General features: G+C 33.9%; 1 protein-coding gene and 1 pseudogene across 2 annotated transcripts in view; one reads left to right on the top strand and one right to left on the bottom strand.

Moving 5' to 3' along the window:
* The window catches only part of TTC13 (tetratricopeptide repeat domain 13), an 82791-nt gene that overhangs the window by 10494 nt on the left and 55495 nt on the right, over positions 1-16802 (top strand). For both annotated transcript variants that reach the window (XM_051993637.1, XM_051993636.1), the window contains exon 2: positions 5225-5322. In XM_051993637.1, coding sequence (XP_051849597.1) covers positions 5225-5322 — 98 coding nt within the window. The remainder of the gene's footprint in view (positions 1-5224; positions 5323-16802) is intronic.
* On the bottom strand, positions 6725-16714 carry LOC127559209 (casein kinase II subunit beta-like; annotated as a pseudogene).

The raw sequence follows: 16802 nt of genomic DNA, 5'->3' as shown, positions 1-16802 counted from the left end.
GAAGCACATCAGGATTAATACCTCAAACCTAATTTTCTAATTTTCCTATTATGCTATAGTCTTAAGATAACATTTTTAAGAAAAAGAAAAGAAAAATAGGCATGGTTGTTGTGAAGAATAAGAATAATACGCCAGCTAAACAATTATTATTTTAAATTTAATTTTTTCTCAATTACATGTAGACAAAATTTTTTTAACATGCTCTCTTCATCTTCCCATTCCTTGAGAAAGCAAACAATTTGATATAGATTATGCATGTTCAATCATGCAAAAAAAATTCCATGTTGCAAAACCAAAAAGACCCCAAGAATAATAATGAAGATTTTTAAAAATATGTTTCAATCTGTGTTTATGGACCCTCTATTCTTTTTCTGGAGATGTACAGAATTTTTTTTATCACTCTTTAGAATTATCTTTGATTATTATATTGATCAGAATAGCTCAATTACATCTGATCATCTTGCCATTGTTATATACAGTGGTCTTCTGGTTCTGCTACGTTTACTTTGCATTAGTTCATAGGAGTCTTTCCAGGTTTTTCACCATCTTTTCTATTAGAACAAGAGTATTCCATCACAATCAAACACACTCATTTATTACTCAGCTAATGGACCTCTTCTCAATTTTCAATTCTTTGCCACTACAAAAAGAGCTGCTATAGTTATTTTTGTACATACAAACCTTTTTCTTTGATCTCTTTGGAGTATAGACCTAGTAGTCTCAAAGGATATGCAGTGTTTTATAGTCCTTTGGACATATTTCCAAATTGCTTTCCAGAATAGAGCATGTCAATAATGTATTAGTGTCTCTGTTTTTCCCCATCTCTGTTTTTCCCCATCTCTTCCAACATTTGTCATTTTCCATTTTTTTCCATTAGGCAATCTGATAATAGTAAGGTGGTACTTCAGAATTGTTTTAATTTGCATTTTTCTAATACATAGTGATTTAAAGTGACTTTTTAAATATAACTATAATTTTTTTTTCTTCTTAAAACTGCCTGTTCATATCCTTTGATCACTGATCATTTGGACAATGTTTCATCTTAAAAATTCAGCAAAACACTTATTACAATAAATTTTTAAATTTTATTTTAAATATAAATATATCCAGCAAAACACAAAAAATAGATTGGCTTATTTAACAGTTTTCTCCTTTTGTTATACATAATTTTCAGTAGACCTGTTTCTTTGTTGATACATCTAGATCTAGTGTTCTTAACCTTTTCAGTGTCATACACCCTCTTAGTGGCCTGGTGAAACCCAGGAATCCCTTCTCAGAATAATATTTTAAAATTGTTCATAAAAATGTTAAATTTTTGTTAGAGGTGAGTGAAAATAAAAATGTAATTTTTTTCTTCATACAAATTCATGGACCCTTTGAAATCTGTCCATAGACTTCAAGTTAAGAACTTTTATCCCAGATAAACTTATAGGCTCATAAAATATTTTAGAATAGTAAATACTGTTTGCAAGGAAACAGGATCTTTTCACTTTTGTGTACCTTGCACATGTTGTTATTGATGTGTTTGATACTCATTTTGGGGAGTTCGTTTATTATAATTTTTTGCTATTTCATGCATTGTCCTTGTGAGGTGAGTCCAACCTTGTGAAAAACAAGAGGCATTAATGCCTTTGCCATGAGCAAGTTATACAGGATAATGTTGCCAGGATTTGGGATTAGAACTCAGATGTCTTGAGAGTTTCCCTTGATGCTAGATCCATTGAGTCATACTATTTCCTATTTTGATCCCAGATTGTAAAACACCCAGAAAAAGAAACTGTTTATAGTTGACTAGAAGAAAAAAGCATCTGATCTCTCACAGGAGAGGAAAGTATGAAAACTGGTAAGAAGAGTTTCAAAGCCTTTTCAGATTCTTATCATTATGATTTGAAATGAAGAACAGAACTCTTTTTTTTCTAAGTAATCCAAGGTGTTTTGCAAATCTTAAATTGCCTAGAAGGTATCAACCCTCATGCCATATATCTCCCATACAGGTAGGTAAAGTAGAATTATAAAATCTTTTCCTTCACTCAAAACTATTAGTAATAAAATAACATGTAGATAGTGCTTGAGGATTGAAATGATTCTTAAGTGATCACCCTTTTTGCATAACAAGTTAAATTATTAGAGTCCTTTTCTCTTTGTTGCTTAATAGTAGAAATGCATTTAAAAAAAAAAAAGGAAGAGAAGATAGAATTAAAACTAAATAACACATGGTAACCTGATACAGGATAGCTACCACGATGAGTGTGTCACATGAATCACAGAATTTGGGAGTTGGAAGCAACTTCAGCAACTATCTGTTTCAATCCATATTTAACTGTGAGTCGGGCAAGTCAGATATTCTCTCACAGCCTCAGTTAATTAATTAATCTATAAAATGGGGCATTATTGTAGCAGCTCCCTTATGGAGTTGTTGTGAGGACCAAATGAAATGCCCTTAAAAATGCCCTTAAAGTCTTGTAAATCTTGAAGCACTATATGAGCATAAGTACCAGCTTATCAAAAGCTAATAGTTTGCATGACAGAAATCCTAATCCAGCCCTATATCTAAGATTCTGTGCAGCTAGAAGAACAACATCTGAAATCTGAAAATTAAAAACAGCAGTTGTTGTAGGTAGAGTGAGAAAAGTTGACTTTCAACACTCCAGGAACATCTTTTCAACTAGAGATAGCTAGTTGGAATCATGTATTTGAAATGATTGAAGGAAATGAAATTATTGAAGATTGAGGTGCCACATATTAACTAACTTCAGACATTTGAAGAGCTGTCATGAGCAATAGAAAGTAAACTTTTTTCTTTTGCTTCAAAAGGAAGTACTTAAATTAATGAGTGAAAGTTACAAGAATACAAAGGTTGGTGGGATAAGGATGAGCTTCTTATAGCTTATAGTAACAATTTCCTTATCATTGTTAAGTTTTTAAGCCAGAGGTTTAAATTATGTTTGGATTGGTTTAGAACAGAAGTATCAAACAGAAAGCCAGTGTTGTCAGATCCAGATTAAATGTAATTGAGAAATATTTCATATATTAATTGATAATAATAATATAATAAATGTATACATATAAATATTATAACAAAAACATACCAAAACATATATCATTATCATATGTATTATATAAATTAATGTTGTTATAATATGTTTTTAATAATTTAAAATGTCAATATGCTTTCTGCAGGGATCTTTATTTATAGAGTAGCCCCCCAGTTCCCTTGTGTTTCTATTTGACTTTGATACCACAGGTTTAGAGGAGATTCCAATTTTAGGAGAAGGTCCACGTAAATGATCTCTTCAGGTCTCTGATAACTCTCAATCTTTGTTCTACAATTAACTTGTTCTACTATTACTTCAAACTCATATATTTAAGATCAAACTGGTCTTGTTGGGGGCGGGGAGGGGGGAGTATCTTTCTTCTGAATTCCTGTATCTACCAATGGTATAGTAGCCCTAGTTACTGAGATTTAAAAAAAAAAAAGACCTTTTTATCTTTTACTTTTTATTCTTTATATTTTTATTTCTCTTCCTTCTCTCCCTATTCCTCCACCCCATTTGCTGGTCAGGAGTAAAATCCTTATTGATTTTTCATTTTAATATTTTCCCATTTTCCCCTGTCACCTAAGTCCTATTCTGGATGCTTCATTATAATCCACAGGTGACTTAACTTCTTAAAGATATGCCAGGTAACCAGTTCTAGTGGGTTTTGTCAAGTTGGAAAGATTTCAAGTATTGTCTTCTAAATAGACTGAATCCACATTTTGAGGACCAGCATAGCTAATTATGGAAAAATTTACAGCCTCAGAAAAGCTCATTGTCAGTAGCCTAGCTACTTTGTGATCAATTATTTGGCCATTGCAACCCAAGGGGGGAAAAAATAAAACTAAGTAATGATTTGCATTTTGAAATGAGTATTCACATTTAAGGAGATCTTATGATTTCCTGGCAGTAGGTGCTTAGGGAATGTTTCTTCATTGATCCCAGATCCATTGAAGTAAATTTCCTTTTTCATTTTTGCCACTGACCTGTTGAAGACCTTAGCTTTAAAAAGCAATGGTTTTCCATTTCATCCAGGCCATCGCTAGCCCTCTTGATCCATATTTTGCCACTGGATCCAGTTGGCTTTGGAGCGGAAAGTGAGGCAGGTGACCTTGCACAGCCCTCCATCATTAAAATGCAGATCACTTGCAAGTCATGGCATCCCCTCTTTGATGTCATGGTCCTCTTTGAGAACAAAGGACAAACAACAATAATATTGCTGGTTCAAGTCCTTATATTAGTCTTTTGCTTCTATTGTTATCATAGCCTCAATTAGTTTTCCTACTTAATTGATATCTTGATATTCCAGTTCCTTGTACATGCCCAATTAGCATCCCTAAAACATAGCTTTGTTTCTGTCACTTTCTTGTTTTAAAACTTCAAATGTCTCCTTATTTGAAAAAAGATAAAAATCCCAACCCCTGACTTTCAAGAACTTCCTTAATCTGGTTCCAATTGCTGTAGATTTTTGATCTCTCATGTCCTTGACAGGAGCCTTTCCCTCCAGTATCCATATAAACTTTGTACTGTCTTTCTTCCATGCCTTCATCTGTACAATTATTCTTTCTGCTCAAAATGTACTTTTTTTTTTTCTTTTCCCCCTGTGTCCTGGGAACTTTAGTTCAGATCCTCCCTTCTTTATGAAGCCTTTCTTGACATCACTAACCCATAAAAACCTTTGTTTTCTCAGAACTCAAAATATTAAATAAGAGACATATATGATGGAAAAATTATCTTCTCCAGACCAAAATGTCATCTTTGACAGCATAGGCTAAATTTACATTGCTTTATGCCCCTGACAATACCTTCCTAATATTGTGCCTGGTACATTGGAGTTGCTTGATAAATATTTGCTGGTTTGCTAATGAGAAGTTTTTTATTAGTCCTTTGGGTAACTTATCTCACGATCTTAAATTATCCTCTTGTGGCTTATTTTTCTGTTGTTCTCTCATTTTTACCTTTTGAATGTACTTATCTGTGCAGGTGGAATATGCTGTCTTGATAATGAGGTAAAAGATGTTAGTTACCATAGCATCTGTACTTATATAATTTCACCAACAAAATTACTGGTTATCCTAATTGAGTTTTGAGACAATTCTGAATTTTTTACTTAAGTCAGACTTAAATACTTGTTGAAATGCCTTGAATTCAGTGGGAAGAAAATAATCAGAAAAATTTCTGTTTTGCAGAAGCATCTTTTTTGAACTTCCATGATTCTTCAGACTGTGAGCCAAAAGGATCACCACCCTGTGACTCCTTGCTTTCCCTTAATGCTGAAAAGATTCTGGTATGTCTCTCTTATCCTTGCTTTCTATGGCCTTTCTTGTGGCCCAATTAAATGGTGAAATTCTAAGTACTCTTAAGTTAATTGTGTTTATTGACCAAAATTTAGTTCTAGTTGTCTGTATGGATAAAATCTATGTGTTTCATAAGTAGGAGTCATCTGAAATTGGATCTAAATTGAATCATTGGTTGTGAATTAGAGAAGTTGAACATCGTAGGTCCTATGACTTTTCATTGAATACCATGCATGGGAGCCTGAATACTTGATTCTTAGGAAGGAAGACTTTATAATTAGGTAAAAGCATAAACTAATTTTTCCAGTCCTAATTTATGTAGATCTCTTGACTCTATAGACTCAGTTGTGCAAGAGAGTTCCCTCTTGTACTCCAAAGTTGAACAGCAATGTAATTTTCATAAAGTTTGGTTCACACATTGGAATGTATCCCATATCCTATGCAAGAAAAACAACTTTCCAGATAATTATATATCCAGAATGTTTTTATTCAAAATTCATATTTCCAGCTGGGCAAACTTAAACCTATATGGATTGGATTGGATTTAAAAAAAACAAAAAAGATTCTTCTAAATGAAAAAGGTGGGTTTTTTTTTCCCCCTCTCAATGCCAGTATCATTGAAAATAATAGGGCTTAAATTAGAAAATGATCACTTGATAATTTTCATACAACTTTGAAAACTAACCTGTTTCAGTCAGTGCAAGATAATAATCTTTAGAAGAGAGGATCAGTCTCATTTTTTTTTTTTTTTTGTAATTATTCTACCAATTATCATAGTTCACATTTATATATTGGCTTAATATTTACAAAGTACTTAGTGGTTGTCCCACCCTCATAATATATCTAATATAAGTTTTTAATTTCCTTTTTCATATGAGGAAAAAATGGTCTTGAAGAAGATAATTACTTGTCTGGAGTCATTCAGACTATAAGTGTCATAGCTGCTCTTCACCCTGAGGTCTCTTTTCCTAAGTACAATGTCCTTCAGTTATCATGCAGTGCTTTAATGTAATGCTAGTATGACCAGTAATAAGTTCATATAGAGCTTAAAATTGGGAACATTTTTATGCACATTTAATCTTGAAACTGTGATAGTAAATGTTCATTTGCCATAATTTTTCTTCCTTCTTTCCTTCTTCCTTTCTTTCCCTCCTTCCTCTCTTTTCTCCTTTCCTATTTCCTCCCCTTTTCTCTCCCTCTCTTTCTCTCTCTCTCCTTCTTTCCCTTCCTCCCTTCTTCTTTTCCTGCTTTCCTCTCTGTTTTATTTCACACTCCCATCACATCACCACAATGATGACTTACCAATTTAAACTGAAAACTTGGTTCTGGAAAGATATGTGTCTTTAGGTATAGTGGGGAAGCTAAGATATTGGGGAATGAGGAAGAGACATGTCAATGGATATTATTGATGGGGCTGTTGGAATTTCTGACTGCCTTAAGTTTTAGATCATAGGCCATAGGGTAAATCTTGAAGCCATACAGCCTGGGTACAATTGTTTAGCAGACCACTTGTATTCAGGCTGCACCATGAAGAGCACATTAGAAAAGTCAGTGCCAAAGTAATCCCCATCTGTGTGGCAGTACCTGGACAACTTGGGTGCGTAAACATCTATTTACTTGGGGCAATAATGCTTTACCACGGTCTTACTGGTATTTCAGATAGTCCAGCGGGATGCTTTTGGGAACAGACTCCCTATTGGTATTTTTCCAATTTCTGGGTGATGCTATATTTTATGAGCAATGTAGCAGGCCTGGATCAGTCTGTACGGAATCTTGCTTGTCTGTTCAATTAAGTTTTTCTGGTTGGAATTGTCTTAACAGCTTCCAAATCAAAGAACATGTCTAGTTAGTGTTTGTTCAGAGAGCCTTGTGAGATTGAACTTGTCCTGGATTTCACAGAAGAATTCATTGCCATGAAACCTCCAGAGCCGTGAGATCCATGATATGTCAGTGTGCTGGGGCTAGAATGGGAGAGGGAGAATTTGTTTCCAGAGGTAGCAGTCTTTACTATCATTTTTCAAAGTGCTTTAGGAATCCTTCCTTAACCACATTTTCTATGATATCCCCCAATGAGAGTATGATGATTTGAATTGGAGGTTATTGGAGTTCAAAGAAAACAAATTCAATACAGCTGTTCCAAAGATAGGCCATGTTAGTAAATGAATAGCAATCAGAACCAGAATGGATGTATATGGCTTAATTTAATATGAGGAAGCCAAGTGATTTTGTGGCAACAGAGACGTTCTTTGTAGCCTATGAATGTCCTGATGCTGTAAGACATAGCCAAAACTCATGGGAGGGACCTTAGAGATTATGTACTTAAATTACCTCATTTTACAGAAGAGGAAACAGATTTAAAGAGGTAGTGACTTGCCCAAAATTACATAAGTGGTAAAAAAAAAAAAATTTAGGTAGGATTTGAGCGCAAGTTCTCTTTTTAAAAAATTAATATTCCTTTCTTTTATTTTTTTTAAACATAATCATAATTTCCCTCAGTATGTTTCTTTGTCCTTGTCTCCTAAAGGGCTTTTCCATATAACAAATAGTTGTTTTCTTTTTTAAATCAAAGAAAAAATGAAAAATAAGAGGGAAAAAAATCAGCATAATTGGTCAGTATATTGAAAACGTTTGAAAATATGTGCAGTGAATAACACTTGTGAACCTCCCCCTCTGCGCAAAGGGTTGGGATGGGGATGTTTTTTCATGTCTCTTTTTTTGAACCATACTTGTGTATAATTCTGCAGCATTCATTTTTTGTGTGGTTCTTTCATTTACATTTGATATAATCATTGTATTTATTGATTTATTGGCTTTGCTGACTTCAATCTGCATCAAATTATGTGGATCTTTCCATGCTCTCTGTAATCAACACTTGTCATTTCTCACAGCACAGTAATATTCCTTTACATCTATGTACCACAATTTGTTTAGTCATTCCCCAATCAGTAGAACCTAGGTTTTCTAACTACAAACTCACTGCTATTTCTATTACACTACATTTGTGTTGTCATTTGCTACCATGATCATCTTATAGATTTTGAGTATGTAGGGTAGTTTTTTAAAGTTACATGATAGTGGTAGAAACCAAAATAGAAATTTGTTTTATATCCATACCCTTAAGAGAACTCATTTATTTAAAACATGGTAGAGGCAGGTAGGTGGTACAATGGATAGAACTCCAGCCCTGAAGTCAGGAGGACCTGAGTTCAAATCTAGTCTCAGACACTTAACACTTCCTAGCTGTATGACCCTGGGTAAATCACTTAATCCCAATTGCCTCAGCAAAAATAATAATAATAATAAACCATGGTAAATCAGTTTACATGTTCTTTTAAACTGTCAATGTCAGTTTGCCTAATAAGAAGGCAACATTGTTGAAACATTTAATGCTTTCTTTATATATTGATTAATATGATGTGCATCATCATTTCTTACCCCTGTTTATAGAAGATACTATAGCTTTATTGTAAGAAATAGGAAGATAGTCTTGTGCATCATGATTTCCACTTAAGATCATCTTGTTCAACCCCTTTATTTTGCAGATACAAAAATGGAAGTCAGGGACATTTAGTGACTTTCATGAGGTTATTCAATTAGAAAGTCCAAGAGCCGGGATTTGAACCTTAGTTACTTTGGCTTCATATTCATTAATTTGTTCTCAGTTAATTTGTTTATTCTTGATTTGGGACTTATACTATGTCATTGCTTGCGTCAGGATAATTTCTTTCTCAATACAGTTAATTTCAACTATCCAAATAGCTGCTTTAGTCATTTTTTATATCACTTAGTGATTCTGTTATATATTTTCTTTTAATACATAAATGTGTAAATTCACACAGATTCACCTTTACTTCTTAAAGGAGAAATATGTTATGTATTTTATTTGTAAAGTGTAAACTTTACATTACCCATTGTTCTTAGAACAGCTTTGATTCAAAGTCCTGCCTTTAGTTTCTGCCTACTTCCTAGCCAATCAGCAAGCACTTATTAAGTACTTAGCATGTGCTAGATATTCCTCATTGTGAAGAGCCTGGGCCTATCAAAGAGACCGCCTTTTCTCTTCTGTATCGTGGTACAGAAGAGAGACCACAGGATTTGGACTCAAGATTTTGATGGTAAACTATAAGTACAAAATAGAAGCAAAAAAAAAAAAGCCATAGCAGATGTATTTAGACATACTCACAACCTGCTTGGCATGAATACTTCAGGTTCTGTGTTTGTAATTGCTCCACAAAGAGGAAGGAAAAGTATTCTAGTCACACCCAGCCATACAGGACATGACACATCCCTTAGATTTTCTTAAATCTGGTAGATTGCAGTCAATCAACAAACATTTATTACAAACACTGTTCTGAGGATAAAATATGAAGAATAAATTAACTCACCGCCTGTCATAAGTTGCTTACATTTTTATATATATATATATATATAATTACATACAGAATAAATATAAAGAGAATATATACAAATACATTCAAAGTAGTTAAATACAAGGTTCTTTGGGAGAGGATACTCACTTAGGGGATCAGGAAAAGTTTCATGTAGAAAGTGGTTCTTGATCTGTATCTAGAAGGAAGAAAGGGATTCTGTGAGGCAGAAAATGTCTTCCAAATATTGGGAGTAACCAGAGCTAAGACAGAGAGACCAAAGATAGTGTTTTGTGTGGAAACTTAAGGGAAATGCCAGTTTGGCTGAAGCTTAGAGTTTAGGAGGGAGAATAATGTCCATCGAGATTGGCAAGAGAGATTGGGGCCTGTTCATGAAAAGTTTTAAAAGCTGAACAGTGGGGTTTTTATTTTATCCTAGAGAAAATAAGGAGCTCCTGGAGTTTCAGAATGTATCCCATCTCTAAGGCAGAAATAGAGTGGAAATGATATCATTTCTGTCTTACATAACTGAAATGAAAATATGTATGGAGAGGAAGAAAGAGAGAGTCCTTGACCAATTTGAGTTCCTTATACAAATGATCTCTGTAATTTCATAGGGTAATCCAAAATGGAGGTGCCATCTGAAAATTTCTGCAATAGATCTCTGTAGTATGAAGGCCAATCTGGCAAGGGGTTACTGCAAAGTTGTTCTAATGTACCTCCTGCAAGTAAACTAACTACTTGTATGAACTCTCAATATGTGTGACTCCCCAAAATTACATAGTTAGAATCCACTGGAAGTCAAACCCTTAGTACCATGTAGGTCCAGATTTCTCTCTTCCCCTAAGAAGCCAGATTCACATGGATTAGATGGACTAATGCTATCTCATTGCTTGTGTCAGGATAATTTCTTTCCTAATACAGCTAAATAGCTCATGGGAGCTAATTCATAAGGGTAAATTTCTTTCTTTGAGTCATTATCCTCACCTGTTGTTACTCAAGGAAATTACTCAAAATAAATCTCCCCAGTTCCATTTTCTTTGATTCTACCCTGCCTGAGTAACTCAACAAATAGCTCCAAATAAGACACTATTCAAGAACCATGTAGAAAGTGAAGTAATCCAAAAAAAAAAAAAAAAGCTGACAGATCAGTTTCCTTTTCTATTCCTTGATCCTTTCTTGTAGAGTACAACAAAGGAGAAAGAATCAGATTTCTCTTTACCAACTTCTCCCTTTTCCTAGTGGCATATGAGAATTACATGTGTTCACCTAAACTTTCTCTGCATATAACTCAGAGTAAAATTCTGAAACCAAAACTTGTGAATTCCAAAGTTGGTAGCAGTCAGGGCACAGAGAGATTTTATGTAGAAGTATACAGTAGAGGAAGACTATTGACTCCTCATTTGATCTAAGTTCAGGTGTTCCCAAGTTTGAGATTAAAGACTCAAGGATTGGTTTTCTAGAGTCCAGCTTCTTAAACTATGGTTTACTGCCCCATTATGGAGTCTTGTAATTGAATATGTGGGTTGTGAAATTATGATTTTTTTTAAATCAGCCAATGTTTTGATTTGTATTCCTATTTTCTATATCTATATATTGGGGCTCATGCAAAAAGGAGTTATGAGTGGAAAAAAGTTTTAAGAAGCCCTGTTCTAGAGGAAGAATGGAATTTCCTCGTGCTGCATGTTCTTTTGAAGATGGAAGAGATCAGCTTTAAGTTCCTAAAATATATACTATCTGGAAAGCAAGTCTAGTGTGTAAATTAGATCTTGAAGATATGATGTAAAATGAAGGTGGCCTAGCTGTACCAGATCTAAAATTATATTATAAAGCAGCAGTTACTAAAACCATCTGGTATTGGCTAAGAAATAGACTAGTTGATCAATGGAATAGGTTAGGTTCAAAGGACAAAACAGCCAATAACTTTAATAATTTAGTGTTTGCAAACCCAAAGACCCCAGTTTTTGGGATAAGAATGCATTGTTTGACAAAAATTGCTGGGAAAATTGGAAATTAGTATGGCAGAAACTAGGCATTGACCCACACTTAACACCGTACACCAAGATAAGGTCAAAATAGGTTCATGACCTAAGCACAAAGAATGAAATTATAAATAAATTGCAAGCGCATAGGATAGTTTACTTCTCAGACCTGTGGAAGAGGGAGGAATTTATGACCAAAGAAGAACTAGAGATCACTATTGACCACAAAATAGAAAATTTTGATTATATCAAATTGAAAAATTTTTGTACAAACAAAACAAATGCAGACAAGATTAGAAGGGAAACAATAAACTGGGAAAATATTTTTACAATCAAAGGTTCTGATAAAGGCCTCATTTCCAAAACATATAGAGAATTGACTCTAATCTATAAGAAATCAAACCATTCTCCAATTGATAAATGGTCAAAGGATATGAACAGATAATTCTCAGACAAAGAAATTGAAACTATTTATAGACATATGAAAATATGCTCCAAATCATTATTAATCAGAGAAAGGCAAATTAAGACAACTCTGAGATACCACTACACACCTGTCAGATTGGCTAGAGTGACAGGGAAAGATAATGTGGAATGTTGGAGGGGATGTGGGAAAACAGGGACTCTGATATATTGTTGGTGGAATTGTGAACACATCCAGCCATTCTGGAAAACAATTTGGAACTATGCTCAAAAAGTTATCAAACTGTGCATACCCTTTGACCCAGCAGTATTTCTACTGGGCTTATACCCCAAAGAGATACTAAAGAAGGGAAAGGGACCTGTATGTGCCAAAATGTTTGTGGCAACCCTGTTTGTAGTGGCTAGAAGCTGGAAAATGAATGGATGCCCATCAATTGGAGAATGGCTGGGTAAATTGTGGTATATGAATGTTATGGAATATTATTGTTCTGTAAGAAATGACCAGCAGGATGAATACAGAGAGGATTGGCGAGACTTACATGAACTGATGCTAAGTGAAATGAGCAGAACCAGGAGATCATTACATATCTCAACAACGATATTGTTTAAGGATGTATTCTGATGGAAGTGGATCTCTTTGTTAAAGAGAGCTAATTCAGTTTCAATTGATCAAGGATGGACAGAAGCAGCTACACCCAAAGAAAGAACACTGGGAAATGAATATAAGCTGCTTGCATTTTTGTTTTTCTTCCCGGGTTATTTATACCTTCTGAATCCAATTCTCCCTGTGCAACAAGAAAACTGTTCGGTTCCACACACATATATTGTATCTAAGATATACTGTAACCTATTTAACATGTAAAGGACTGCTTGCCATCTGGGGGAGGGGGTGGAGGGAGCGAAGGGAAAAATTGGAACAGAAGTGAGTGCAAGGAATAATGCTGTAAAAATTACTCTGGCAAGGTTTCTATCAATAAAAAGTTATTAAAAAAAAAAAGAAGATATGATGTAAAATAAATTGCTTGTTTAGTTATTCCCAAAGTGTATTTACCTAGAAGGATTCTAAATCTACAGGCTAGTGCTATGTATAGCACTGTGTAGATAGCTGATCCAGTAGATAAAGTGCGGGATCTAGAGTTAGGAAGATCTAATTTCAACAGACTCCAACATTTTCTATATAACTGTGGAAAAGTCACTTTTCTTCAGCTTTCTCATCTATAAATAGGGATAATAATAATGATGATACTACCTTACAAAGTGCTTTATAAATATTACTATCATTATCATTATAATTCTATAAATTTAATTCTATAACTTTCTGATGAACTTGATATAGGATTTTGTCAGATCATCTTGACTTTTTCATAGAGAGAACTTGAAAAATGCCTATTTAAAATTAATATAAAGCCCTAATTATAAATTCTTAATCTTAATAATAATAATATGTATTAAGGTAACTTGGTTTCCAGAATCATGACTTAGACAATAAATGATCAGATGCATTAAGCAGTTAAATTTTGCTAGCTAAAAGAATTGTATGTAAATGTCAAAGAAATTGTAGAGTTCATTTTAGTGATCTGCCTTACCTCCCAACTTACTCTTTATTAAATTGATAACATTCTTCAGAAAGTAAAACTGTCCAGCCTAGTACTTAAATTTTTCTTAAATTGATAACATACTTAAAAGAGAAATGCCAACCAGTGGTAAAGAATAAAAATATTTTAAGAAAATTGATCAATTTCATTCATGAAACTCTATGATGTCATTAAATCCTAATCATAGCAGAGGGCAAAGCTTCTTAGCCCTCAATAATTTGATTTTTCCTTACCTATATGATATGTTCCAATTTTATATGCCCCAGATGAATCTAGTATGAACTCATAATTTTAGTGTGAATTCAATTGGATAAGCACATTACAGTTGTGTATTGGAATTAAATCTCCCATTGGTCTGGAAAGTGTATAAAAGTGATACCTTTTTGAACTGTTGAAACATGATAGAGCCATAGATGTATAAAATGTTCAGCTATTACAAGAAAAACTATCTTAGCTATATAATTGCATTTCTTTTGTTGTTTTTTTTTCTTAATAACTTTGGTGATGCCTAATAAAAATGAATTGAATTGAAATAGCTCTTATTTTAGTTACTCAGTAAGACAATGATATTAAAACTTTTAAGGAGTTTACAATTCAATAAATGGGTGGAGTAAATGGGAAGAATAAAGTAAAAATTCAAATGTAAATTCATAGAGATGTCAGAGTACTGATTTTTTTAGAAATCAGAGAGGGAAAAATTTCCCTTCCCTTTTTTAGAGTGATTAGAGAAAAATTTATGGTCAAATAGAGATTAGTTGGGAGTGAAAGGGATGTTGACAGGGTGAGCAAATAAAGGCACAAAGAAAGAAAGGTAGGCTGATTTTGGGATATAGTGATTTATTGAGTTTGCCATTAAAACAGTGCAGGAATATAGAATAAATGAAGTAGTCTGCAAAATTGGAGTCTAGTGGGCAGAGTTTTGAATCCTAATCCAAGGATTTGGACTTTTTGAGATTTGCAGTAGGTATGGGGAGAACATGTTACTCAGTTTTAAGCTGGGGAATAGTGTGATCAAAACTGTACATTAGAAAAATGGCCCTGGCAATATAGAGACTAATTTGGAACAGGGAGAGATTATAGTATAAGAAATGATTAAAAGTCTTTTGTTATGGTCCAGTTAAGAGGTAACAAAAGTTTAAGACAGCAGTTCTAAATTTTTTCTCTCATGTAGACCCCCTATGGCAGTCTTCTAAAACTTATGGACCCTTTCTCAGAATAATGATTTAAGATGCATACAATAAAATACTTAAAGTTACACAGTAAACCAGAGGTTAGTGGAAATAAAGATGTCATTTATTTTCCCCATCTGAGTTCACTGATCTTCTGAAATTTATTCACAAGACAAACTCCTTGTGAAGAACACTAGAAAGTGATGAGAATAGAAAGGAAGGGGTGGATCCAAGAGATTTTGTGGAGGTAGAATTGACGAGATTTGACAACTGGTTAGATGTGCTGGGTGAGGGAGAGAGAACAGTTTAAAAAGACTTCTGAAAGGTTCTGAGTTTAAAATACTATGAGATTGTCAGTATGCCTTTGATCCAGCAGTGTTTCTACTGGGCTTATACCCCAAAGAGATACTAAAGAAAGGAAAGGGACCTATATGTGCCAAAATGTTTGTGGCAGCCCTGTTTGTAGTGGCTAGAAGCTGGAAAATGAAAGTATGTCCATCAATTGGAGAATGGTTGAGTAAATTGTGGTATATGAATGTTATGGAATATTATTGTTCTGTAAGGAATGACCAGCAGGATGAATACAGAGAGGACTGGCGAGACTTACATGAACTGATGCTGAGTGAAATGAGCAGGACCAGGAGATCATTATATACCTCAACAACGATACTGTTTGAGGATGTATTCTGATGGAAGTGGATCTCTTCGATAAAGAGAGCCTTAATTGATCAAAGATGGACAGAAGCAGCTACACCCAGAGAAAGAACACTGGGAAATGAATATAAACTGCTTGCATTTTTGTTTTTCTTCCCGGGTTATTTATACCTTCTGAATTCAATTCTCCCTGTGCAACAAGAAAACTGTTCGGTTCTGCACACATATATTGTATCCAGGATATACTGTAACCTATTCAACATGTAAAGGACTGCTTGCCATCTGGGGGAAGGGGTGGAGGGAGGGAGGGGAAAAATCGGAACAGAAATGAATTCAAGGGATAATGCTGTAAAAAATTACCCTGGCATGCGTTCTATCAATAAAAAGATATTAAAATTAAAAAAAAAAAAAAAAAGATTGTCAGTATGGTTAGATATAGAGAAGTTAGGATGAAGGTTATGTTTGGAAATGTTGAGTTGCAGATTTTGGTGTGGGTTATTCTGGTAGAAATGTCCAATAGATGAGAGTTAGAACTAGAAATATAAATTGAGGAATTGTTTACATAGAGGAAATAATTGAAACTAGAAGAATTAAAGACAAAACACTATGTTTAGAATATGGAAAAGGAAGAAAAGCTATAGAAGGGAACAAAACAAATTTGAAACATAAGATTACATCATCAAGCTAAGGAAGATTGGTGTCAAGAAGGAATGGCTAGCCCTTTTTTGTCCTTCAGAAAGGTCAAGATGAATAAAGATTGAGAAAAGCTAATTACATTCAATAATTACGTCACTGGTGACCTTTGAGAACAATTTCAGTTCGGTGGGGGGGGCAAGCATCAGATTGCAAGAGATTTTCACAAATCTAAGTGGGAATGATTATACAAATAACCCCTCTTTGTGTTTTTATTTTTATACAACAAGATACTTTAACTCTTGGTCAGGATCTATTTCTTTTTTGTACAGCTCTGTACAAATGCCATAATTATTTTTTCTAAAATATTAATGTTCTCATTTATAATGCCATATTCCATTATTACTCATATACTCATAATTCCTGATGTATAGTCTTTACAGAGTAATTGTGTTATTACTGCCAGAAATCTTTAAAATCATGGCAACGACTTTTGTGCAACCAGCCAGTTCTATTTCCAATTTAAAAATTTATAGACCTGATTTACTTCCAATCCCATTGTTGTCCCTTTCACAGACAAATGCATTATAGTATTTACTACAATTTTGTAATTACCTTTAATGGTTTTCCTGTTAGATTTTTCTAGT

Source organism: Antechinus flavipes, chromosome 4 (assembly GCF_016432865.1).
Source record: "Antechinus flavipes isolate AdamAnt ecotype Samford, QLD, Australia chromosome 4, AdamAnt_v2, whole genome shotgun sequence".
Classification (NCBI taxonomy): domain Eukaryota; kingdom Metazoa; phylum Chordata; class Mammalia; order Dasyuromorphia; family Dasyuridae; genus Antechinus; species Antechinus flavipes.
Note: the sequence above shows the minus strand (reverse complement) of the source record. Positions and strands in the feature narration are given on the sequence as shown.